This window comes from Phascolarctos cinereus, unplaced genomic scaffold (assembly GCF_003287225.1).
Source record: "Phascolarctos cinereus isolate Bilbo 61053 unplaced genomic scaffold, phaCin_HiC Scaffold_1;HRSCAF=81, whole genome shotgun sequence".
In the NCBI taxonomy this organism is placed as follows: domain Eukaryota; kingdom Metazoa; phylum Chordata; class Mammalia; order Diprotodontia; family Phascolarctidae; genus Phascolarctos; species Phascolarctos cinereus.
This window is the reverse complement of record NW_027555514.1, coordinates 104649419-104676254: the sequence shown is the minus strand read 5'-3', so window position 1 is coordinate 104676254 and position 26836 is coordinate 104649419. Positions and strand designations below refer to the sequence as shown.

General features: G+C 39.6%; 1 protein-coding gene across 3 annotated transcripts in view; it reads right to left on the bottom strand.

Annotated features, from left to right (window-relative positions):
- Positions 1–26836, bottom strand: part of ZC3HAV1 (zinc finger CCCH-type containing, antiviral 1) — a 96205-nt gene that overhangs the window by 40954 nt on the left and 28415 nt on the right. For 2 of the 3 annotated variants that reach the window (XM_020998069.2, XM_020998071.2), the window contains exons 3-11: positions 25766–26021; positions 22139–23182; positions 20275–20478; positions 18294–18395; positions 12622–12745; positions 10687–10846; positions 8164–8272; positions 6111–6213; positions 3359–3443 (exon numbers count right to left, since the gene is read on the bottom strand). In XM_020998069.2, coding sequence (XP_020853728.1) covers positions 3359–3443; positions 6111–6213; positions 8164–8272; positions 10687–10846; positions 12622–12745; positions 18294–18395; positions 20275–20478; positions 22139–23182; positions 25766–26021 — 2187 coding nt within the window. The remainder of the gene's footprint in view (positions 1–3358; positions 3444–6110; positions 6214–8163; positions 8273–10686; positions 10847–12621; positions 12746–18293; positions 18396–20274; positions 20479–22138; positions 23183–25765; positions 26022–26836) is intronic. The other variant, XM_020998070.2, reaches the window with a different exon arrangement.

Here is a 26836-nt window from a genome sequence, read left to right as displayed (position 1 = left end):
CTCAAGTTCACTTGCAAGCCAATCTTTGTGATTATTTTCACCCTAAGTTATCTGGCACAATAGATAAAGCATATCATCAGTACAGAATACTTCTGCCTAGCTTTTGTTCAACAGCCCTGATTATGACTAAAGAGTTGTCCACCCACCCTTATCAGGAAGAGGCTTTCTAATCACAACATCCTAGGAAACAGAAACTAAGATGAAGAAATGACTCTCAGAAGTTGGTCACAGAAAAAATGACTAGCAGAGTCCTTACAACCATGAGGACAAAGAGTCCAGAAAAAACAGTGTGATAACATCACCACACAATGTCATCAGCCTAACATCAGAGATGTAAGCTGCTCTTGCCACAAATGGTCTCCATGAGTTCCTAACGTGTCTCTTCATAGATGTTCACTGGTAACATATGTTTTTCTACCTGAATGCATTTCAAGTATATTCTCTGGTCATATATGTTCTGAGTATAACCCTACCCACTAATGGTGTGGTGATGGGGAATCCTTTGTCACTTTACTTGGTATACTGTTTGTTTAAATGTCTTTGTGGGCAAAAGTTCACACAATGAAGGTAAGAGGTCATGATTTTGAAAAGCTGCAGGTGTGCAGAATACCTTGTACTTGAGAGGCCCAAGTGTGACTGGGGGTAATACCAACTATAAGTATTTCCAAGAAAAGGGGAATCAAAATGGAGGAGTACAAGCCCCTTCCATCATTTCCTTCCAAACTACTTTAAAATTAATGCTTAAAATCAAATTTTGGAGCAGGAGAGCCAACAAAAATATCAGGAGACATTTTTACAACCTAAGGCAACTCAGGAGGTCCACAAGAGAGGTTTGTAACACCAGGGTGGCTGCAGGCCCATAGCATAGCAGGAACATCATTGGTGGGCCTTGGAGAGAGCAGGAACAGAAAGTGCTGCTTCTGTTCCCCTTTTCTGAGGGGAACAGGAATATTATACCCAAATTCCAGAACTTCCAGGTAAAGGAGAAAATATTGCAGGCAACCAGAAACAATTCAAATATCATGGAGCTCTAGTCAGAATCACACAATATTTAGTGGCTCTCACATTAAAAGATCAGAGGGCTTAGAATATGATATTCCAGAAGGATAAGATTACAACCAAGAATAGTCTATCCAGCAAAAATGAGTATAATTCTTCAGGGGAAAAAATGGACACTTAGTGAAAGATAGGACTTTCAAGCATTTCTGATGAAAAAAATCAGAGCTGAATAGAAAATCTGACTTTTTAACACAAGACTCATGAGAAGCATAAAAAGGTAAGCATGGATGAGTAATCATAAGGGACTCAATAAAATTAAACCTTTTACATTCCTACATGGAAAAATGATACACATAACTCCTAAAAACGATATCATTAGGTCAGTCAGAAGAAACATATATAGACAAAAAGCGCTGTCGTGAATCAATTATGGTAGGAATGATCTCCAAAAAAAAAAATGTAGAAGTAAGAAAGAGGGACACAGCAGGAGAAGGGCGACAAGGAAGAATGAGGAAAATTTTCTTACATCAAAGAAGTGTTCAAGGAAGAGCTTTTATAATGGAAGGGAAAATGGCAGGTAGTGCTTGAACCTGACTCTCACTAAAACTGGTTCAAAGACAGAAGAATATATATACATACTTAGTTGTGTATAGAAACCTATCTTATCCAATAAAGAAATAAGGGAAGGAAATAAGAATTTTGAGGGATGATGATAAAAGGGAGGGCAGATTAAGGCAGGCAGAGGTCAGAAGCAAAACAGACTTCTGAAGAGGGACAGAGTAAAAACAGAGATGGATAAACAGAACAAAGTAGGAGGGAAATGCAGTTAGTTATTATAAGTGTGACTATGAATGGAATGAGCTCATCCATAAAATTGAAGCAGCTAACAGAATGGATTAGAAATCACAATCCAACAATATGTTATTTACAAGAGACACACTTGGAACAGAGACACACAGTTCAGATAAAAAGAATCTAATACTCTCCAGCTAAAGTAAAAAAAGGCAGCAGTAGCAATCATGATCTCAGACAGGGCAAAAACAAAAACAGACCTAATTAAAAGAGATAATCAGAGAAACTACATTTTGCTAAAAGCTAGACAATTAAGTAATATCAAAAATTTTACATCAAGTTTCTCTGATAAAGGCCTTCTTGTTGTTCTTCTGTCATTTCAGTTGTATCTGACTCTGTGACTCCATCTGGGGTTTTCTACGCAAGGATAATGGAGTAGTTTGTCATTTCCATCTCTAGTCATTTTACAGATGAGCAAACAGGGTTAAGTGACTTGCCCAGGGTCACACAATTAGTAAGTGTCTGAGGTGAGATTTTCAACTCACAAAGATGAGTCTTCCTGACTTCAGGCCCAGAACTCTATATGCTATGCCACCTAGCTAAAGGCCTCATTTCTCAAATATGTGGGAAACTAAATCAAATTTATAAAAAATAAGAGCCATTCCCTAATTGACAAATGGTCAAAGGATATAAACAGGTGTTTTTCAGAAGAAATAAAAGTTATCTATGGTCATATGAAAAAAAAGTGGTCTAAATCATTATTGATTAGAGAAAGGCAAATTAAAACAACTCTTAGGTACCACCTCACACCTATGAGAAATGACAAATGCTGGAAGGAATGAGGGATAATAGGGGCATTAATGAATTGTTGGTGGAGTAGGGAATAGTCCAACCATTCTGGAGGACAATCTGGAACTATGATTAAAAGGCTACAAAACTCTACATATCTTTGGAGCCATTACTATCACTACTATGTCTGTACTCCAAAGAGATCAAAGAAACCACCTCCAGAGAGAAAACTGATGAACTAACTCTAAGGGCAGACTAAAGTATAATTTTCTCGCTTTTTTTTGTATGTGTTTGTGATATGGCTAATATGGAAATGTTTTTCATGATTCACATGTATAACTGATATCCTATTATTTCTCTTCTCAGAGAGGGGAGGAAGGATGGGAGGGAAGTGGCAGAGAATTTGGAACTCAAAATTTAAAAAGAAAAGAATGTTAAAAAAAAACAAATAATAAACTAAAAACAAAACAAAACAAACAAACAAACAAAAACCTAGTATTCCCAACCAGTCCTACTTGTACAGGTACTCCCTAGTACTATATCTTTTCTTGTTTCTGTGAGATTTGCAGCAGCACCATTAAAATCATGATTCTTTTTTTCAGAAGAAAATTCTCAGGGGAAAAAAAGATAAACAAAAACAAGAGAAAAAGTTTCTCGTTTATGATTTTCCCATTTTTCTCCTCCCCTATCACTAGGCATAGTTGCGAACTACATTCAGTCATCCCAAAGCCCTCTCTTGGACTAATTCATACATTAAAGAAATAAGAAAGAAGCATACCTTATATTGTGTATGTGGCGGGTTCAGCTCGTCCCAGTGTGAAGGAAAACTGAAGGAAACTCTCTTGCTCTGCTCTTGGTGTTGACTAAACATAAGTAAAAAGTAAGAACTGATTAGTCCCTGTAGTTTCTACCTTAAACCCTGAAATTTTATCTCTCTACGATTTCCCGAGAGAACAGTGACTTTCTTATTCTTTTCTAGTGGACTCTTCTGAAATAAATGTGTGTGTATAATATATGTACATATGTGTATGTATGTTATGAAATGAGGTACCATATATGTGTGTATACCCTATCTACGTATATTATTAAATCTGTGTCTAGAAATAGAAATGTATATATATGTTATGAAATAAGGTACCATATACACAACATATACATATGCACGTACATAATACATATATACACATACATGTGGTGCCTCATTTCATAACATACACATACAAAAAATACATACACACATATACAGTATCTCACTTCATAACACATACACACATATGTTCTACACACACACACACACAGACACACACACACACACACACACACACACACACACGAGGTACCACCTGTCAGCACTGCCAGATTCTCTCATTTCATTAATTTAGCAAACAATCCTGTGGTACCATCAACCTGTAAGGTACGGTATCAGGTATGATGGAGACATAAAAAGAGTCATGTCACAGACCACAAATAACTATTAAATGTGGCAAGACTATAATAAATACCATAGGACAGGAATAAGAAGGCACTTGGCAGGAATGAATGACTGAATGAAAAATCATTTATTATGTGCTTACTATTTGCCAGATACTGTGCTAAGTGCTGGGGATATAAATCTAAAAGTGAGGCAGTCCATGCTCTCAACTGACACTAACACTGCCTTGCTCTCAAGCTGACACTAATAAGGGCAGACAAGACTGACGACAGCATTTTCACCATCCATCTCAGCACCACAGGTGACAGCCTTTTAGAATACTACATTCAAAGATCTCCTCTCTCTCATGGGAGATGCTGCCAGCTCTTGGTGTGATCTGAACGTAGTTCCTTAATACCTGAACTGCTTCTTTCTGGAAGTTTGTAGTATTATTTCTTTGATGTAGGAACTCTGGATTTTAGTTAAGACATTTCTAGGACTTCTTCCTTTGGTGTTCCTTTTAGGAAGGTACTGGTGGATTCTATCTTTACTTTGGCCTCTGATTCTAACAGATGTGTGCAGTTTTTATTTGGGACTTCTGCATATAGTGCCCAGGTTTTAAAAAAGAGCCATTTCAGAGAATCCTATGTATTATAATATATGGTCAGTGGGCCCTGTTTCCTATTTCTTGACTTTTCCTAGGGTTCTGGGGTAGGAGTATAGTTTCTCATTGTATTTCTTGCTCATTATTCAGTCCACTGTGAACTTTGGGGTTTTCTTGGCATAGGTACAGAGACAGTCTGCCTCTCATCCAAGCAGCCATCTTCTCTAGAAGTCCCTTTCTCCACCTACATGTGTGTATACTCCAGGGCGTTCTCTCTGTTCTCATCAACTCCCATGGGGGTTTAACTATCATTCTCATGCAGATGATTCTCAAATCTACACATTTAGCTCTGGTCTCTCTCTTGAATCCTTGTCCCAAAACATAACCTTGGTCAAGTTCTCTAGGCTTCAGTTTGTTCATTTGCAAAGTGAGAGATCTGTAACAGATAGCCTCTAAGGTTTCTTTTGGAGGTAAATCTATAATCCTATTATCAATAGCTACCTATAGGACATTTCTTACTGGTGTCACAAGGGAATCTCACACTCCACATATCTAAAACAGAATTCATCTCTCCCTTCAGATTTGTCCTTCTTTCTAATTTCCTTATTTTTGTTTTTAGTTGCCCAAGTTTACAACCTTAGAGTAACTGTCACTCACCTCCCACATCCAGCCAATTGCCAAGAATAAAATATTCCCCCTCTACAATATCTCTTGAATGTCTCATTTTTTGAACTGATACCACCACAACTATCTGAGTTCAGACTCTCACCAAGCCTACTGTAGTGGTCTCTCAATTGGTTTCCTTGATTTTGGTCTCTCCCCTCTCCAATTCATCCTTCGCATGACTACATTAAGAATATCAATATTCCTAAAGCAAAGATATGACTACATCGATCCCCTTTTCAAGAAGATCCAGTGGTTTCCTCAAACATGTAGGTTAAAATACAAAACCCTTCATAACCCGTCTCCATACTACCTTCCCAGGCTCATTACTCATCACTCTCCATTCCAACTCCACTAAGCGATTTGCTGTTTTTTTGTATAAGACATGAGAACTCTCATTTCTGTGTCTTTGTACAGGCTATCCTCTACACCTGAAATGCACTCCCCTCCTTACCTACATTTCCGACAAACTCTAGATTCTTCAAGGCTCTGCTCAAATACTATCTCCCACAGGAAGACTTCCCTAATTCTTTCAGTTGCTAGTGCCCTCACCCTGGAAATCACACCATATCTATTTTGCAGAGATTTTTAACTGAATTTTCTATACACATACTGTTTCCCCCAATAGAATGTCCTTGAAGGCAGGGACTAATTTGTTTTAGTTCTGTCATGCCAAGGCCTCGAATAGAGCTCGTCACAAAGTAGGCAAATGGAATAAATGCTTGAAGACAACATGAAAGTCAATTTCCACCTTGCCTGGATTAGTTCTCATGAATTCAACTGAGTTTTTATTGAACATCTCATGAGTTAATTGATGATGTAACCTATAGGAGTGCTCAGTCAGATACTTACTTTTCTTTTTTTTGAGTCCAGTACAGAGTCACAGAGGACACATACTCAGGCCTCCTTCGGACCTCCCTTTTAGTATGAGAGACTACGTTTGTCTGGATCATTTCTTTAGACAGAAAAAAAAAGTCAGTCCAAAGTTAAAATGGTTATTTCTATCACAGCCACAGATAGCAGCTGCTATGTAGAATGCCCCAGTGAAGGAAGGATGGGGCTACCACATTTTCCTCTGCACAAAACCTAATTCTCATGGCTGGTGGTAAGTCAATCAAAGATTGTATTCATCTGGCCTCCACTTCTCTTCTTGTCCCTCTTTTTCTTACTCTCTCTCCGACTTCTCCTTTGAGTCACAGGTAAGTTTAGTCTTTGCATTTTTTGACAAATCTGCCTCATCCTAGTGCACCCACTAAAACAGCAGGATGCTAACTGACCTGAAACTCAATCTGGCCTTCTCAATATCATGACTTCTGCTGACTCATAACTGCCTTGCTTTTGAATTAACCCTTAACTAAACAGATGCTAATTTGCAAACTCTGGTCTATCCTCCCCTCTTGTCCTACAAATAAATATATATGCTCCATCCATAAGTAATAATGAGTGACCTTTTAATGTATTTAAATAGCTAATGATGTGCCAATAATATAATACAAAGGAAAGAGAAATCTTTGCATAGGTAATTGTCACAGATAAAAATCTGTATTCACTGATAGTATCTGTCTTTTTGAGAACCCTGCAAAGAATCAGAGGAGTTTAACTTTTGGTCTAGACTAGAGCAAGGGTACTTCAACTTTCTTGTGGATGAAAGAAAAATCTTTGGCAATCTGGTAAAGCCAATGGACTCTTCCTCAGAGTAATGCTCTTAAATGCATAAATTAATTGGTTAATCCAATTATGTGGAAATAAGGATTTTTTTAAAAAAAGAAGTTCAACTGTGTAACCCTGGGCAAGTCACTTAACCCCACTGCCTAGCCAAAAAAAAAAAAAAAAGGAAGAAGTAGTTCAAGCTCTAAGTTAAGAAACTCTGGTCTTGTTCATGAGAGATGATCTGATGGGACTAATTCCACAGGCTGCTCATCTAGCTGTAATAGTCTGGGCAACAAGCCTTCTTCACTGGTCTAGTTTTTCCCATATCGCCTTTACACCAATCTCTCTGTAGAAATCTTGGATTTCATTAAGGATTTCCTGTGGGAATCTTGGGCATGATACAATCAGGACAATATAATCCACAAACAGGGGCATCTGGGGGACCTCCCCAACTACAAGAAAACTTTCTTCCATTTGGACTCCCACAATACAGGATGATGTCCCTGGGACATTATCTACATCATCTTGTTCCATGTTTCAATTGATAGGAATCTTCTATGGTTTTAACATGGATGGAGGGAATAAGCATTTATTAAGTGCCTACCAAATACCAAGCACTGGGCTAAGCATTTCACAAATATCTCATTTGATTCTCACAACAACCCTGTGAGGTAGGTGCTATTATAATTCCTATTTCACAGCTGAGGAAACTGAGGCAAACACAGGTTAAGTTACTTGCCTGTGATCACACAGCTGGCAAGTGTATGAGGTAGGATTTGAACGCAGGTCTTCCTGACTCATTAAAGTCTTCCTGTTAGAGCCTTTAAGACTAAATTTTGCTCTACCTGGTCAATGTGTTTTGTTTTTTAAAATAATAAATAAAAAGTAAATATAGCAAGATCTTGCACTCTCTCTTTCAGTCACCTGTGTGACTCTGAAAAGATGTGTTGTAAAAAACTGTGAAAGCCTACTTCCCCTTTTTTAATCAACCATACTTTCAATTCAATTTAGGTCAATCTCAAAGATTTCAAAGATACATTTGAGCTTTCTCACGTTCATCAGAATTCCTCGTTTTCATCATTTCTTACTACCAAATAATACTTTATTACACTCATATGCCACATGACAAATAAGAAATTCAGAAAACTCTAGAAAGCTTTGAATGAACTGATGCAGAACATAGTAAACAGAACCAAATGGATATTAAATGCACTGACGCCAAGAACACGAAAAGACCCCCTCAGAGAAGCCGTACCGTTAAAGTTCACTTTGTATCTATGAAGACCTTCTGAAAATTCCACAAACTCCTCTGGACAGAGCAGAAAGAAGAACTCCAGGTCTCCAGAAGTGAATTCTGAACCCTCCTGTTTGACACCACATGGGAAAGAAAAAACCAGTAATGAGTGGGACTTTCAAAGGCTTCCAAAGAAACCATCACTATAGTGCCTAATGTCATTTGATTAAAACAGACGGTGTCTGCGATCCCCTTCAAGCCTGGGCAAGGGACTAAAGATTTTCCTCTGGAAATCCTTCCCTGTTTTATCTTCGCACCTCTAACAGAGAGAGCGGAGGCAGTCGTTGCAGCTGGCAAAGTCAGACCAAGCTGTCAAACAGCTCAGCAGATGACATCATCATTCAACTCTCCCAATAAAGAAATATACATCGGAATGCTTGAGGAGTCCAACAGACTATCATGGACTCACGTCAACAAAACCATGGGGCACAGACCAGTGGCTGAAGCACAAGATTTAGAGTCAGGAAAACCTGAGTTCAAATCCTTCCCCAGATATCCTTACAAGCTGCATGGTCCTGGGTAACTAGCTTAACCTACTTCAGCCTCAGTCAACAAGCATATATTAAGCAATTAAGATGAGTGCTGGGGAGAAAAGGCAAAAACAAAGTCCCTGCCCTCAAGAAACTCACACTATTGTGAGTATTGGAGAAAAAAACATAAACAGCAAGGTGCCTACAAAATACATAGTGTAAATAGGAGGGAATCTCAGAGGGAAGGCACTAAAGGGGTGGGTGGAGAGGGAAGACCGGAGCCTCAGTTTCCTCTTCTGTATAATGGGGACAATAATGGCATCTACCTCCCAGAGAGGTTGTGAGGATCCGATAAGATAACAAGTTAGGTCCGTGGTCAAGTGCTCTGTTAAGGCTAGCTCTTCTTAGAGAGGAGTCGTGTTCCAAGCCACACACACACAAAAGCAGAGGCGCCCCAGGCACCCCGGAACATCACAACCATCCTGCGACCATGGGCCCTTGCGTGGCATTCTCCTCACACATTCTTAGTCCAAATTCAGTAACTGACCGATGCGTGAATTAATGCTAAACCCCTCAGGGATGTCTTTTCCAATTCATAACGAAATAGCAACACTTTCACATGCGGACCTTTCACATAGAGCTCTAGGGGGCACCTCACTGGAAGGGTTGGTGGAGGACAACCCACCTGGCTACAAAAGCCCACTGCATGTAGTGGCTCTGGAGTGATCATGGCCCCCTTTTCCCTACTCCGCTCTGGTAAGAAAGTAAAACTCAGAATCAGACTGCCAGAGCTAGGAGGAATGTTGAGGATCATCTAGTTGAATCCAGGCAGCTAGGTGGGAGACAGGACTGAACGTTGGATTTATAAGTCAGGAAGACCTGAGTTCAAATCCTGCCTCAGAGACACTTAACTAGCTGTATAATCCTGGGCAAGTCCCTTAAACTTGCTCAGCCTATTTCCTTATCTGTAAAATGGGGGTAATAAGAACAGCTTATGTACTGCCTGGGACCTGCCTGGATCTGGAAGAAGCTATGAACTCAAGGCTTTACCACAGACAGTTTGTTATGTAGCCAGGGGGCGCAGTGGAAAGAACACTGGAGTCAGGAAGACCTGAGTTCAAATCTTGCCTCATACACTTGCCAGCTGTGTGATCACAGGGAAGTAACTTAACCTGTGTTTGCCTCAGTTTCCTCAACTATAAAATGGGGATAATAATAGTACCTTCCTCTCAGAGTTGCTGTGAGGATCTAATGAGATAATATTTCTAAAATATTTACCGCATTGCCTGGCACATAGTATGTTTCCTTTCTTATGCATCATCTTATTGCTTTTATCGATTCTATGCCAAGAATAAAAATGCTGTCTCCAAGTATGTTTACTTGTTTCTTTGGGAAGGTGATTCCATTATGTCCCGGTCACACGACTAGGATTCAGTAAAACTAAGGAAGTAGAAGCAGGATTCCTCAGGGGGGCTCTCAGCTGATTATGATGAGGTGAGTCCACATCCTACATAATAAGTTGGAAGAAGCACCCAAAGGGAGATGGAGCCATATTGATGCAAGGCTCATATAGGAATCCCAGACTAAAGGGAGCCTGCAGTTCTAACACTCTGAACCAACAGAGCTTTACATCTGGAAGACAGGAGCTGAATACAGTAGCAGAATCTACCGCTGTCCAGACCCAAACCCAGGGCAAGATCTTGCAGAGCTCAGACCAGGGGAACAGTAACCAGGCTTTGCCCTGAATCTGATCCCTTTTGGAGAGCCCTGAAAGTTTGCAGGTCCTCAGCCTGAGATGTCCCTGACATCCTCGAATAACACAATACTCAATACCCCAAAGAAAGAACCAGCTTAGGTTTTCCTGCCAGAAATGTACAGATCCTGGTCTGAACATAAAAGGCAAACTCAAAAAAAAAATTAATAAAATTTAAAAATAAAATATTTAATGGGTTTTTTTTTAAAAAACCTTTGAGTTTTGAACAAGAGCATTATCAGGAAGGAAACGGATGCTCACCTTTTTTCCATATTCAATCCACTGGTCCAATTCATTCTTCCAATACCAATGCCACTTAGTGGCCAGCACATGAGCGGGGTTTTGGATAGATGATGGAGTACAGAGACGTCGGACAGGATAATGATCAAGTAGCATCTTCTGAAAGTCGATACTATGACTTCTGAAAGTAAATGTTCAGGGAGAAAAAAAAGTTTAAAGTTAACCAAGTGCTACACTGAGCTACGCATCTAGATTCCTCTCAACCACATGCCCATCTCTCAGTCTCTCTCTTCCTTTCCTCGCCTCCCCTCCCCAACTCTTCATATCTCTCTTTTGAAGCCTCCAAAATCAATCCAACAATTTTGGTAAGAGATTCAGTAAATTTTAAACCACTTAAACCAACATCTTCAATTTGCAGATGAGAAAAATGGCAGCATCTGGGGAAGTGAGAGAATTTACTTGAGGCTATATTTTAGTTATTAACATCACCTCTTTCAGCACTATCTAAAGCAAAACAAAATTCTGATCAGAGGATGTTGTGTAGGAAGGGGCCTTAGACGATATTTAGCAAGGGGTAGGTTGGAGCCAGGTTAAATAGGCTTTTCGAGAGCCAGAAGTTAAATTTTTCAGGGTGGGCATTTATACCTTGGAAATCAGCAAACACTACAAATCAGTTTGATTTATTGTTTTATTGATTGTCTAGCCTTAAGAAACTAATTAACTAAATTACCATAAAATTAAAATAACTAATTAACTAAAAGTTAATAATGCAGATAAAATTTAAAAGTGTCTCCTCTGTGCATTCCCCTCTCTCCATAGATTGAGTTGTTAAACATTTTCCGGCACACCTCTGCATTTACCCCCAATTCCCTTTCTTTATAGTTCAGGAAGCTGTATAGCAGACAGGTTAAGTCCAAGGTAATAAAGGGAGGAAGTAGTAATGCCAGGATCTAATCTCAGGTCCAAATCCTAGGCTCTTTCTATTACAATAGATTGACTTTATAAAGATCCTTCTCAGATATGGGGAAAATAACACAATTTTAAAAAGATGAAAAAGTCTAAAGTCTGCCCCTTCACATTCTGTTTCTTTCCCCCCCCAATTTTATTAATTTATTGATTTATTAACAATCACTTCCACCTGACTTTGAGTTGAAAATTTTCTCCCCCCTCCTCCCCCCCACCCTCCCCAAGATGGCGCACAATCTGATATAGGCTTTACATTTACATACCCATTAAACATATTTTCACATTAGTGAGGTTGTAAGTACAAATTAAAACCAATAGGAGGAACCAACAGAAAGATGAAACTAAACATAAGTGATAGCGATTCGACTTTCATAGTTCTTTCTTTGGATCGCATTCTGTTTCTTAAGAAGTACACGAATGCTTAAATGTTGTCATACAATTACACCAAAGTGAATATTTTTATATTGCTACATATTTTTTACAGATTTATGATCAGCAAGGAACCATAATAATTGTGTGTATATATGTTCATAAGCGTGTGCTTAGAGAAAAAAAGTAGGTTGTCAGATATTAATTTTGGAAACAACTTCATTAAAACTGAACAAAAAAAATCTGCTAGTATCTGAAAAAATGAAATCATTTAATTATGAATTTGAGTCATTCCATCTGCCACAGATGAGCAGAAAGAATATTGGGTCTCAAGTCCAGGACCTTAGTTCAAAGTTCACATCTGATATTTACTATCCACATAACCTCAGGCAGTTCACTTCAACATCATGGGCCTCAGTTTCTTCATCTGCAAAAGGTGGGGGTTGGACTGGATGGCCTCTGTGGTCTCTTCCAGCTCTAAATCTAAGGTCTTGAACTCTTCCACTCAATCAGCTGAAATTTGCCCATTTCACGTGTCTCAAGTTTGAATGAAGGTTAAGCAGAAAGTGCGTTTTGCAGACCCAACTGGTTCCTTTCTACAGGGTGTAGACACCAACTTACTTGGAGATGCCTGGGTCACAATAAGCTCTCTCAATGTCCTCCATGTCCTTAAAGTCTTTCCAGTTGTCAGAAATGCACACCTGCCATCGGTAGGGTAAATGAAAATGGATGAACTTGCAGCAGCCTGGAAAAAAGCACAGAATTCCCAGGGCCAAGGTAAGACCTATTTTGTCCTATTCAAGCTCATCTATTAATATCACCTCCAATCAAGGCCTTTTCACTCCTACCTTCCCAGTTTCCTTATTATACTCTTTACAGTTATGATATATCTCCCACCTAGAATGTCCTTTACCACCTCTCTGCCAACCCATCTCCACTATAGTACGGACACCCTCCACCTCACCACAATGCAATCTTGGAATGCAGAACAATTTCTTAAAACTTGTTTTCAGTACATTTTGGTTAAGCATAAGCCTGCAACTACCATATTTCACCACTAGAAGACATACAAAATGTTGACTCCAGCTACGTTCATTTACTAGAATATGAGATTGTAAAATTTGGAACTGGAGCAAACCTTAGTGTTCATCTAGTTCAACCCTCTCATTTTACTGATGAAAAAACTGAGCCCACGAAAGGTTAAGTGACTTTCCCCACGGTCACACAAGTATGAAGAATCAGAGAACGGTAGAATACAAAGCAATTTTTGCTGACAATGAAGAATATAATACAATTTTCAGGAAATAAGGAAAACTGCTTTTTGGTTTCATTTATGGAAAGAATATCAATGATGATCTGGTTAAATTCATCCAACAGTAAGTCAATTAGCTGCTGATTGGGACAAACACCTCACATTTAGAACACCAACAATTAAATTAATGTTGACAGACAGCCCAAGAACTGTGATTCTTAGTACCTTCTTTGCCTTTCTCTTTTTAAAAAAATATTTTAATGAAAATAAACTTAGTCAGGGGCAGCCAGATGGCACGGTGAATAGAGTACCGGCCCTGAAGTCAGGAGGACCTGAGTTCAAATCTGGCCTCAGACACTTGACACTTACTAGCTGTGTGACCCTGGGCAAGGCACTTAACCCCATTGCCTAGCAAAAAAAGAAAAGGAAAAGAAGCTTAATTAGAACAAGGAATAAATTAAGATTCAAGTAACAATTTTAGTCAAATATCCTGATGTTTTAAAATATAATTCTGTGGCAAACTCAAAGGAACTCTCACTTTATGTAATACCAAGAGGCAGTGACAAGTAGTTGGCTAAGGTCAGGAAGACATGGGCTCAGACCTCATCTTTCATACTTATTAGTTGAGTGATACTACTCAACTCTCTTAAGCTCTATGTATTTTAGACAACTCTGAAGGACTTATTAAGTGACAGGGTGCTGATTTGCCTTGACAGAAGATGCCTTCATTATGGGAGTCCTCTATCCTTAAAAAAAAAAAACATTCACTTATGTTTACCCTTCTTTTTTTATTATTATTAATTCCAAATTCTCTTCCTCCCTCCTAACCCTTCCCCATCCACTGAGAAGGCAAGCAATACAACATTTATACACGTGAAGTCATGCAAAACATATTTCCATATTAGCCATATTGCAATAAATAAATAAATAAATAAAGAGCAGAAAACAAAGAAAGGAGAAAAGATGTTTCCATCTGCATTTTTCACCATGGATCCTTTGGAATTGTCACAGTCGATCATCTTATAATATTGTTATCACTGTGCACAATGTTCTCCTGGTTCTGTTCACTTAACTTTGTATCAGTTCATCTAAGTCCAGGTTTTTCTGAAATCATCCTGCTCATCATTTCTTATAGCACAATAGTATTTCATTACAATCATACATCACAGCTTGTTCAGCCATTCCCCAAGGGGATTGCCCCTTCATTTCCAATTCTTTGCCACTCCAAAAAGAGCTGCTATAAATATTTTTGTACATATATATTCTTTTCCTTTTTAAAAAAATCTCTTTGGGGTACAGACCTGGTAGGGAACAACTTTTTGATGAGGTACAATGTTTGAGAAGCTGAGAAAAAAGTATATTCCTTTCTATTCCCATTCAATTTGTTCCAGAGGTCTATCATATTTAACTTTTCTAAAAATCTATTCCTCTCCTTAATTTCTTTCTTACTTTATCTTATTTATTTATTTTATATTTATCTAGCTCTGAGAGGGGAAAGTTGGGGTCTCCCACTTGTATGGTTTTACTGTCTATCTTCTCCTCTGACTCATTTAACTTTTCCTTTAAGAATTTGGATGCCTTGCTCTGGTGCATATGTTTAATACTGATATTACTTGACTGTCTACAATACTTTTAGTAAGATGTAGTTTCCCTGATTATCTTTTTAAATTAGGTATATTTTTGCTTTTGCTTCATCTGAGATCATGATTACCATCCCGCCCTTTTCACTACAGCTGGCACGCAACAGATTCTGCTCCATCCCGGTACTTTTACTCTGTGGGTGTGTCTCTGTTTCAAGTGTGTTTCTTGGTTTCTAATCCATTCTGCTATCTGCTTCCATTATATGGGAAAATTCATTTCATTCAAGTTTACAGTTACAATTACTAACTGTCCATTTCCCTCCATCCATTTTCTTCTGTTTATTCTTCTCTCTTTTTACCCTGCCCTTCCTCAAAAGTCTGTTTTACTTTTCACTACTGCCTCTCTTAATTTGACCTCCATTTTATCCCACCACCTTCCCCTGCTCTGACTCCTTTCCCCTCCTACTTTCCTGTTGGCTGTGACAGATTTCTAAACACAACTGAGTGTGTATGCTTCCATCTTTGAGCCAATTCAGATGAGAATGTGGTTCAGTGTTGCCTGCTTCTTCTAGCATTTCCCCCTCCTCTGTAAAAGCTTTTCCTAGCTTGCCTCTTCAATGTGAGATAATTTTCCCCATTCCTCTTATCTCTTCCCACTTTTCCCAGTTCATCCCTTTCTCACAAATCCATTTTTTATTAATTATCCCAACATAATTAACTCATTTTTGTGCCCTCCATCTACACAGAGTCCTTATAGCTATCATATAGTTCTAGGAGTTATCTGTATCATAAACAGTTAACCTTATTGAGTCTCTTATGATTTATTTTTCATGTTTGCCTTTTAACTCTTTTCTCTAGTCTTGTATTTGAAAGTCAAATTTCTTATTCATCTCTGATCTTTTCGTCTGGAATGCTTGAAAGTCTTCTATTTCATTAAATTTTTTTTTGAGGCAACTGGGGTTAAGTGACTTGCCCAGGGTCATACAGCTAGTAAGTGTCAAGTGTTTGGTCTGAAGCCAGATTGGAACTCAGGTCCTCCTGACTCCAGGGCCAGTGCTCTATCCACTGCGCCACACCTAGCTGCCCCTGGATACATTATTCTTGATTGTAATCCTATCTCCTTTGCCTTCTGGAATATCACACTCCAAGGCTTCTGGTCCTTTAATGTGGAAGCCACTAAATCTGTTGTGATCCTGTCTGTGGGTCCATGATATCTGAACGGTTTCTTTCTAGCTGCTTGCAATAGTTTCTGCTTGACCCTGTGAGCTCTGGAATTTGACTACAATATTTCTGGGAGTTTTCATTTTGGGATCTCCTTCAGGTAATGACTGGTAAATTCTTTTCATTTCTATTTTACCTTCTGGAACAAAGATACCAGGGAAGTTTCTCTTTGACAATTTCTTGAAAGATGATGTCTAGGCTCTTCGATCATGGGTTTCAGGTAGTCCAATAATTTTTAAATTGCCTCTCCTCTATTTTCCAAGTCAGTTGTTTTTCTGATAAGATATTCCTCATTTTCTTCTGTTTTTCAATACTTTGTTGTATTGTTTCTTGACATCTCATGGAGTCATTAGCCTCCACTTCCTCATGTCTAATTTTCAAGGACTTATTTTCTTCAGTGAGCTTTTGTACCTCTTCTTCCATTTGGCCAATTCTGCTTTTTATGGTTTTCTTTTCTTCAGTGTTTTTGTGCCTCTTTCACCAAGCTCTTACCTGTCTATTCATAATTTTTTCTTCTATCACACTCATTTCTTTTCCCATTTTTCTTTTACCACTCTTATCTGATTTTCAAAATAATGTTTTAGCTCTCCCAGGAATTCTTATTGAGCTTGTGTCCAATTCAATATTTTTTTCCTTTGAGGTTTTGTTTGCAGCTGTTTTTGACACTGTTATCTTCTGAGTTCGTGTCTTGATCTTCCCTGTCAACACATTAGCTTTTTACGGTAGTATTCTTTTTTGTTGTTTGCTCATCTTTCTAGCCTATTTCTTGATTTTGAACTTTATGTCAAAGTTAGGCTGGGCTGGGGGGGGGGGGGGAGCAGGGCTCCAGGGCACACAGTCCCAAACTTCAGACATTTTCACACTTTTGTTTTCAGAGCTAGCTCTGGGGATTGGAAGCTTTTGGTACTTCTAAGGTGGTTAGAGTTCTAGTCACTGCTCCCTTGCAATTGTTCCTCAAGGCCCCTGATTCCTTGGGACAGCAAGCACTACTCTCTGCCCTGGACCTATCCTGTGAGTGGGTATAGGTAATGGAGTAGCCATACTGCATCCTTCCCACAACCACTGCTAGCACAGGGGTCCCCTGTCATCTCTTTCTGACCGGTTGCCTGATCACTGTTTCTGGTTTGAGACCTTCAGAAGCTGCTGCTGCCGCCACTGCTGCCGTCTCCAAGGCCCACCACTGGTGTTGCTGCCACATGAGCTCTAGGCCAACCCCCTTTTGCCTTCCTAAATTGTCTTTGGTTAGAAAAACGCCTCACCCTGATCTTTTGTTGGCTCTGCTGCTTTAACATTCAATTTGAGGCATTATTTTAAAGTTGTCTGGAGGGAAATGTTGGGAGAGCTCAGCGGCTTCCTCTACTCAACCATCTTGAAGTCTTCTTTATGGCTTTTAAAAAACACAATTGCTCCTGGAATTATACAGGAACTGGCAAGCCTGAGACAAAGTCAGAGCTATTAAATATAGATTCCTGATATAAAATGGAGGAGGCAAGGGGGTGAGGAATAGGAATGACTTTGTTGCCAAAGAAATAGAGGCAAAAACATCCTAATTGAGAAGAAAATTCCAAAGTGCTGTACTACACTAAACCTTGATGGCTTTCTCTTCATCTTTCCTGTTTTGACTAAAAGGAAGGGAAATTCAAAAGGAATGGAAGGAAGTTATAAAAAGTTAAGAGAATTCTGTCAGGGACTAAATTAATGATTTCAGGTAAACTTTCTAGTAGCAAAACAAGTCAACGTGCAGTTCTCTGGGCTTTGAGGATGAGAGTTGAAAGCAGGCTATATTAAATTGACTACACCCCAAGTGGGTACCCTTCCACAAGATTCCCCAAAATGTGGGGAACCGAGAGTTTGTATATTTCATATTTAACCCTCACATGGCCTTGGGCTCCCCAGATCTTTCTGAACACACGGACACAGAAAAGGCCTTTTAAAATCTCTCCAACAAGATAATCGACAAAGGGCAAATTGAGAGCTGACCCAATCAAACTGAATACCCATTGGCTGTATGACCCTAGGCAAGTCATTTAATCTCTTGGTAGCCTTTAAAGCTAAGACTATAAATTGCAGAGAAGATGCCAATCTATAGTAAAGGAAGTCCATTCATCTGAGAGACTTCATTAAATTAACAGCATTACAGGTCCAGTTCATAGATGCACTTTTCATCCCCACCCACTCCAACCCAGGTCAAATTCCACAGCTTCTATATTCTCTAGATTAATTCTCTCAACATTACTTACTCTGCAGTTTACAATCCGCACTGAGGTAGTCAAGACAAATCTTATCAGAGCCATTATTCGCCATTCCTGAAGGTGTTGCATTAGAAACTCTGTCTTTGAAATCTAAAGAAGAGAAGACACACAAAATGTTGGCTTTCCTGAAGGAAAAAACTCACATAAGCAGGTCTGGGTTCTTTGGGGGCAAACACGGGATGTAACTGATTATCAAAGCAATCTACCTTTGTTACTTAATTCTAGCACCTTTCCTCTATTATTATTTCACACTTATCTCGTATATATCTTCTTTGTACATAGTTGTTTACATGTTGTCTCTCCCAATAGAGTGTGAGCTCCTCAAGGGCAGGGACTGTCTTTTGTCTTTCTCTGAATTCTTGGAGCTTAGCAATGTGCCTGATACATTGTGAGCATTTAATAAATGCTTATTAGCTGACTCCTAAATTCTCAATTGCTGCTGGGCTAACAAATTCGAGAACGCTGGAGGTGAACAGTCAGGTAATGATTTCAACCTCTATCTCCACTAGCCATGGCTTTGTGGTGACAGGTACCACAAAGGAGTGGCAACGGGGTATAGTGCCCAGAAAGCTGGCTTCAAGTCAGGACAATTTAGATGTCAATCTCATATCTGACATATAGCAGACATTTAATAAGTGCTTCTTGAAGGCTACCCATCCTCCTAATGGAGAAGTGATGGATTCATAATGAAGACAGAGACTTTTTTTTTAAACACATAGTCAATTCAGGAATTTGTTTTGCTTGACCATTTATATTTGTAACGGGATTTTTTTAGTTTGTCTTCTCAGTGAAGGGAGGGAGAGAGAAAGGGAGAGGGAGGGGAAAGACAGATGTTTAAAAAAAATTTTTTTAATTAAAAAATTAATAAATGCTGACTGACTGGTAAATCCTGACTATGTGCTCCTGGGCAACCCACTCAGTTTCTCACTACCCTAAGAAACTCCTTAAGATGGGGGTTTGCAAACTTTTTTGCACAATGGACTCTTATGGCAGATTGGTGGAGCCTACAGAACCCAACTCAGAATAATGTCTTTAGTTTCTAGGGATTTTTTCTCTTTTTTTAAGGCAATTGGGGTTAAGTGACTTGCCCAGGGTCACACTGCTAGTTAAGTGTCAAGTATTTGGTCTGAGTCCAGATCTGAACTCAGCTCCTCCTGACTTCAGGGCTGGCGCTCTATCCACTGCGCCACCTAGCTGCCCCCAAAATAATGTCCTTAAATGCATAAAATTAAATACATGAAATTAAAAAGGAAAACTATTATAATGAAACAGTGAAGTGTGTGTGTGTGTGTGTGTGTGTGTGTGTGTGTGTGTGTGTGTGTGTGTGTATGCATACTTTTTTTTTTTGGATGAGGCAACTGGGTTTAAGTGACTTGCCCAGGGTCACACAGCTAGATAGTGTCAAGTGTCTTGTCTGAGGCTATATTTGAACTCAGGTCCTCTTGACGCCATGCCCAGTACTCTATCCATTGCGCCACCTAGCTGCCCCACACACCCTTATTTTTAATGTAAGTTCCTGGACCTCGGGTTAAGAACCCCAGCCCAAGCTGTAGCACTTGGCTATAATTCCCTGATACCAGGAAGGCTAATGAATCACTTGAGTGCAGATCAGATGTCCATCCGCCCTCAGTCTGGCACCAATATGGCAGGCCCCAGAGAGATGGGAGCTACCAGGCTGCCTAAGGAGGGGAGAAGAACCTGGGTCAGAAACAGAGCCAGCCAAACCTTGTGGGCTGAGCAGTGGTGGGATCAGGCCCAGGTGTGGAGACCGCACGACCAATCTGGACAAGATGGGAAGACTATTTCTGAAGGTATTTCAGCACCTGAAAGCTCCCTACATAGACAGAATCACAGGTCTGTAACAATGATAATAACAAAATGAAGATACTCCAGGACAAGACTGTGTACATCTCTCAAACGGTCTTATTCAGAGCAGATGAAGAACAGCCAGTCTGACGTCTCTACTTACCCTCTGCATTTGTACTTTTGCAAGGAGACACAACTCTGCTTTTGTTTGTGGTCAAGGTGCCAGGACTTTGACTAGAACCAGAGGTAAAAACAGAACCCGCTTGACGATCAGATAACCACTGCTTATGAACATCCTTTTTCCTCTGGGAAGACGTGGCTGTCTTGTGGTCTGAGGTTGGCATAGAGATGGAGGTAGCTTGCATCACTAGAGGATAATGAAATTCTGAGGTCTGATCATAATCTTTATTTTTGCTTTATCTTAGATAACCACAAGTCTTCATTAGTAATAGCTTACATTTATTTAGCGCTTTACAGCTTTTTCAAAGTATGTAAATACATCCATACACAAACATCTAACGTATATTAATCTCCTTTGATCTTCACAACAACCCTGCAAGGTGAGAATAGGAGATATGATTATCCCCATTTCAGAGCTATGGAAATTGAGGCTCCAAATAATGAAATGATAAGTTTAATAAGAGTGGCAGAAACCAATCCCACATCTTCTTATTGAACTATGTTGCTTAGATTCCTGCTTGCTGTCCCCCCAACACATAACATCAAAGTTGTTCTTTATTTGACATTAGGCCTCAATCCTTTTCTTTCTTCCTCTTTTCATGATGTCATATTTTACTTGCTAAACACAGCCCTAATAATATTTCTATTTCTAACATTTTCTTATTTTCAAGGGATTTGGGGAGATAGTTCTGCTTTCCTAATTGCATTTCCCCCTCTTTTGTTACACTATAGCCTGAGAAGTGCTGGACTTGGGAGTCAGGAGAGAGCTGGGTTTAAATCCTGACTCTCTCACCTAATACGCTGTGTGACTTAGAGCAAGTCATTGAATCTTCTTAGGTCTCAATTTCCTCATCTGTAAAACTAAGTGGGTTGGAGCAGAAATTCCATAAGGTCCCTTCCAGCTCTAAAATCTATGATTTATGAAAACCTGACTGAAATTTACTATAGCAGGGTGACCATAGGCAAGTCCCTAAACTCTCTGCGCCTCAGTTAACAGAATGAGTATAGTAACACCTCGCGTACCTGTCTCATAGGGTAATTGTGTGGCTCAAAAAAAAAAAACCACAATAAACAAACTTTAATATTTAATAGCTTAAAACCACACTAAGAATTTTGGAACATCAGGTATACAAAGTGATCTATAAAACTTAATGTATAATATGAAGATAATAACAATAATGATAATCCTAATAATAGAAGCATAATGGATAGAGTTAGCCTTGAAGTCAGGTCACTACCTAACACTTTGACACATCCTGGCACCATGAGCCTAGGCAAGTCACTTAAACTCTCAGTTCTCTAGGCAACAATTTAAGATTGTAAAATACACAAGTGGGATAGGATCCCAGCCCCATTTCTTACTAAACTTGTCACTTCATAGCTCTAAAATGGGAACAATTATATCTCCTATGCTCTCCGCACAGGGTCATTGTGAAGTTAAAGGAGATAACTATACATCTCCTTTTATTTATGTGTATATGCCTGTATATATTTATTTGTGTGTTTATGTATGATCACATTGGCAAAGAGATTCCTCATCAGATGTTCATTACACCAACGAAATTGCAAGTTTCATCCCCAAATTATTATTCTTTCTACTATTATTAACATATTCATAATTATTCAATATATTATCTATTAATTTATAATACTATATAATAACAATAATCATAATAATATTATTCTACTCACTTTAAGTCCCCCAAGCTCCCTGATGTTATTGCCAACAACCCCACCAGTGAAAATGACCTGCCCACCACAGCCACACCCTAACCTCAGACTCTAGGAACAACGGGTTGGTTTTGGCATTTCACACTTAGATCTGAAAAGTCCAGCATTCATCTTACCTGTCGGTGAAGAAGACTGTGCTAAAACGCTCTTCTGAATTCTGCCCTGGGAGACATCACTTGCAGATGATGCTTTTGGTCGTACACGGGCCGTTGCTGTGTTAGACACGGGAGACGCCTGGATAAACTGAGGCAGATGAAAGGGCTTTTCTATTTCATCTCTAACCATTCCTTCCGAGCTCAGAGTCGTGGCATCAACTTTACATGCTGCTGATTCCCGTCGCTGCGACTGCTTATTATATGATGTTCCTGATCTCACACTACAACTGTCATTAGCTACTATGTTATTTGCAACTGGGATTTCCAGGTTGCATATCCACATTGCTGTCTCAGTCATTTTGGAATTCATCAGCATTAACTTGCTGTCTGTACTCTTAGAAGAGGATTCTTCTTTCTTTAGATTAGTTGTTGGTTTGTATTTTGAAAACACCACAGCACTGCTTTCTATGCCCTGCATATCAACGGTTTTCTTGGGAGGAGGTGAAGAATAAGCCTTCTGACTTCCACAGTCATCTCCTGCATCTGTATAACTGAGGGAGGACATTAATCCGTTTTTGCTAGTGGTTACGGGACTTGGACTCAAGAAGGAGTCAGTTTCACTCCCAAAGAACACATTCACTATTCTGGAAGCATGGCTACTCACTGCAGGCGTGGTTCTCTTGTCAGCTGAAGCCAGTGGAGAGATGGAGGCAGCATGCTGGACGCCATCTTGGCTCCCACAGTGGCCTTCGATATGGTCAGTTACTGGAAAGCCCAAGTCTGTTCCAACTTGACTTACTTCTTGGGTACTGGCAGTCTTAGGAGACGCTGATACTGACTGGACACAATCTCGACTCAAAGCAACGCTATTCTTGGTGACTCCGCTCTCACTCACTTTGCCTTTGGAGGATGGCAATGGCGCCGGGCCTGTTTGATCTCGTTCTGGAATGCGGGCAGTTCCAACAGAAGCAGAAGGCGATGGAGATGGAGATAATTCTTGCCTCCCAAAATAATAACGATTCCTACTTTGGCTCCTACTTCCTACATTTTTTTGGTTTGGCCGGCCTGAGGAAAAGGGGATGAGGAGATTGGGAGACAAGAAGAAGGACAGAATGAAAAACAGAACACAGAAAATGAGTACAATTAATTACAGGAACATAGCTGAATAGCTATAAAGGACTTTAGAGATAATCTAGTCTAACTTCTTTACTTTAAAGACAAGGAAACGGAGACCCAAAGTGGGTAAGTGCCTTGCCCAAGGTCAAAGGATTAGGAATTGGCACAACCAGGATATATAGATATATACATACATATATGCACACATGTATCTATGTATATATATGTACACACCCATATATGTACCCCCACCCATATATGTATATGTATTATACACACACACACACACACACACACATTCTAACAGGAGAGACAAGAAGTATAATATATATGTATACACACATATATATACACACACACGTGTGTATACGTGTACACACTCACATATATCATATATATTATACATATTATATGTACATATACATTACATATATCATATATATATACACACACACACACACACACACATTCTAACAGGAAAGACAAGAAGTATAATATATACATATATGTACACATATATATTCATACACACAGAGTCAGTTCTGTTATGCAATGACTTGTATTCCAAAAAAACACATTATGCAAAACTGAGAAACAAAAACCACAGGACTCATGGGGAAAATGGGGTTCTTCTGTCTTGCCTGACCCTTCTTGGCAAAGATACTACAGTGGTTTGCCATTTCCTTTGCCAGTTCATTTTACAAATGAAGATACTGAGGCAAACAGGGTTAAGTGACTGAGCCAGGGTCATACAATTAATAAGTATCTGAGGACAGATTTGACGTCGGGAAGATGAGCCTTCCTGACTCCACACGTGATGAGAGAATACATTCCAGGGATGTAGGACAGGTAAGGCAAAGGCACACAGAGAAAAGAGCACAGTGCGATATCTGAGGAAGGGAAAGAAGGTTGGTTTGGCTGGATCAAAGACTGCAGAAGGATGAGTAATGTAAAAGGGGGCTGGAAAGACAAGCTGGGCCAAGTTGTGAAAGGCCTGAAAAACTAAACAGAGAAGCTGAGGCAATAAGGAGCCACTAAGAGTTTACTGAGTAAGGGAGTGACATGGACAGAACTGTACTGAAAGAAAATCATTTTGGCATCTGCGTGGAGGTCAGGCTAGGGTGGGGAGAAAGCTGAAGCAGAGAGACCAATGAAAAAGGCTGTGGAAATAATCCAAAGGGCCTGAGCTAAGAGGTAACTGTGTGAGTAGAGAGAAATCTGATGGGAGAGATGTTACAGAGGCAGAAATTACAAGATGCAGCGATGGACTTGCATGCATGGGGTAAAGGAGAGTCAGTAGTCAAGAATAATGCCAAAGTTATGAAGAGAAGGTATTGGAACAATGCAAGGTACTTTCAACAGAAATGGGGAAGTTTAAAAGGGGGACGGGTTTGTGGGAAAAGATACTGAGTTTTGAACATGTTGAATTTGGGATGTCGACTGGACATCTTGTACAAAACGTCCAACAGGCAGTGGGTGATGTGAGATTGATGTTCAAGGGAGAGAATAGGGGTGGATACAGAGATCTGTGAGTCATCTACACAGAGAAAATTAGTTAGGAGCTAATGAGGTTATCAAGAAAAAGAACCGAGAGAGAAAAAGAAGAGAGTGTAGGACGGAATCTTAGGGTCCAACCACAGTTAGAGGGCATGATGCGGATGACACACCAGCAAAGAAGATACTAAGGAGTGGTCAGACACTCCTCTCTAGGAAGAGAGTGCAATGTCAAGAAAATACAGAGACAAGAGGAGAGAAAAGTCAACATCTTGATGTCAAATGCACCAGAGAACTCAAGAACAATGAGGACTGAGAAAACGGGGTGATGGTGATGACTGTATATGGGACAGATAAGCTAAGGTCCACCTGTACTAGACTGGGAGTGTTTATTTCAATTCAACAGACATTTACTAAGTGCTTACCATATGGCAAATATTGTAATAAGCACTAGGCATGCAAAGACAAAAATAAAGCAGCCCCTTCCCTCTCGAAGTTTCTATCCTTGCGGGGGGAAGGGAGGGTGACAGAGGAGGAGATATAGCACAGGGTTGTAATTTGGAGCTGGAAGGGATCTTACAGACCCACTGGTCCAACTTCCTTATTTTACCGATGAGATGACTGAGGCCTAAGAAACTTAAGTGACTGGCCCAAGGTCACATTGTTCAGTGTCAGAGATGGGGTGTAAACCCAAGCTCTCTGACTCAGGGCTTTTTTCTACTGTAACATGACAGATGCAGATAACTATAAAACTGTGCGCAGGAGTAATTGCGCAGAGTACTCTAACAGTATCAGAGAGCACTTTCATCTGGGGAGATGAAGCAAGGAAGAAGTACCTGACCTGACCTTTGAAAAGGAAAGAAGGAAGCTGAGAAGCAGAAATAAGATGGGACTGCATTTCATGGGCCATGGAAATGTATCACAGCAGATGTTAATATGTTAAAGGTGGGTAAGACATAGTAGCAGAGTTTGGCTGATGAAAGTAAATATCAATATGCCCCTTTATTAGCCCTTATCCTAACTATTAATTAAATTCACCTCTTCTGGAAATATGCTTATCACTCTTGGCATGCTTCTGATTACAGATGTCCTGGATATTCCTAACTACTAACTCGGTGAATCCCTCTTCTTTGAGAAACTCCAAGACCTTTGTATCCATCAAGTTATGTGACCGATTGCAGTGGACAAAGCCGCATTTCCCTTCAAGAAAGTGTTCACAGATGTGCAGTTTCATGCATTCTGTCTTCTTAGAGCAAGAGTCTTGCCTGTTTTCTCCCTTGTAGTATTTACATATCTGGGGAAGAGAGGAAGGATATCAATGATGAGAATGAGTAACCAGACAGAAGACATTTCAGCAATTCAAGCAGCAGCCATCTTACCTTTAGGAAGCAAAGTATGAACACATAAAGATGCCTACAATGGGTAAAGTGAAGCAATGAAGACAAAGTTAAAAGCACATTCTATACTCTTGGCCAGCCTACTGAATTAATGCTATTTATAAAGCATCCAAAGGCTGACCAGGAGATACTGACAAATAATGATCTTCAGGAGGAACTGATCAATCAATCAATAAACATTTATTAAGCAGCCATTATATAAAAGGTTCTGTGCTAAGCTCTGGGGATACAAAAAGCAGCAAAAGAGAAGCTTATAATCTAATGCAAAAATATACAAACAAATATATGCAATATTACAAACAAATATACACATCACAAATATATACAAACAATACACACAAAAAATATACAATATACAAATATATACAAACAAATATATGCAAAGTAACCTATATTGGAAAACTAAGAATTAAAAGAGGGAAGGCACTGGAATTAAGAGGGGTTGTGAAAGGCTTTCTATAGAAGGTGGGATTTTAGTTGGGACTTAAAGGAAGACAGGTCAGTAGTTAGGGTTGAGGAGAGAGAACGTTCCAGGTATGGGGGATGGCCAGAGAGAATACCCAGAGCCAAGAGATGGAGTGTCTTGTTCATGGAACAGTCAGGAGGTCAGTGTTGCTGGATCAAAGAGTACATATCAGAAGTAAGGTGTAAGAAGACTGGAAAGGTCAGAGATGGCTAAGTGATAAAGGGCTTTGAATGTCAAAGAGAGCAT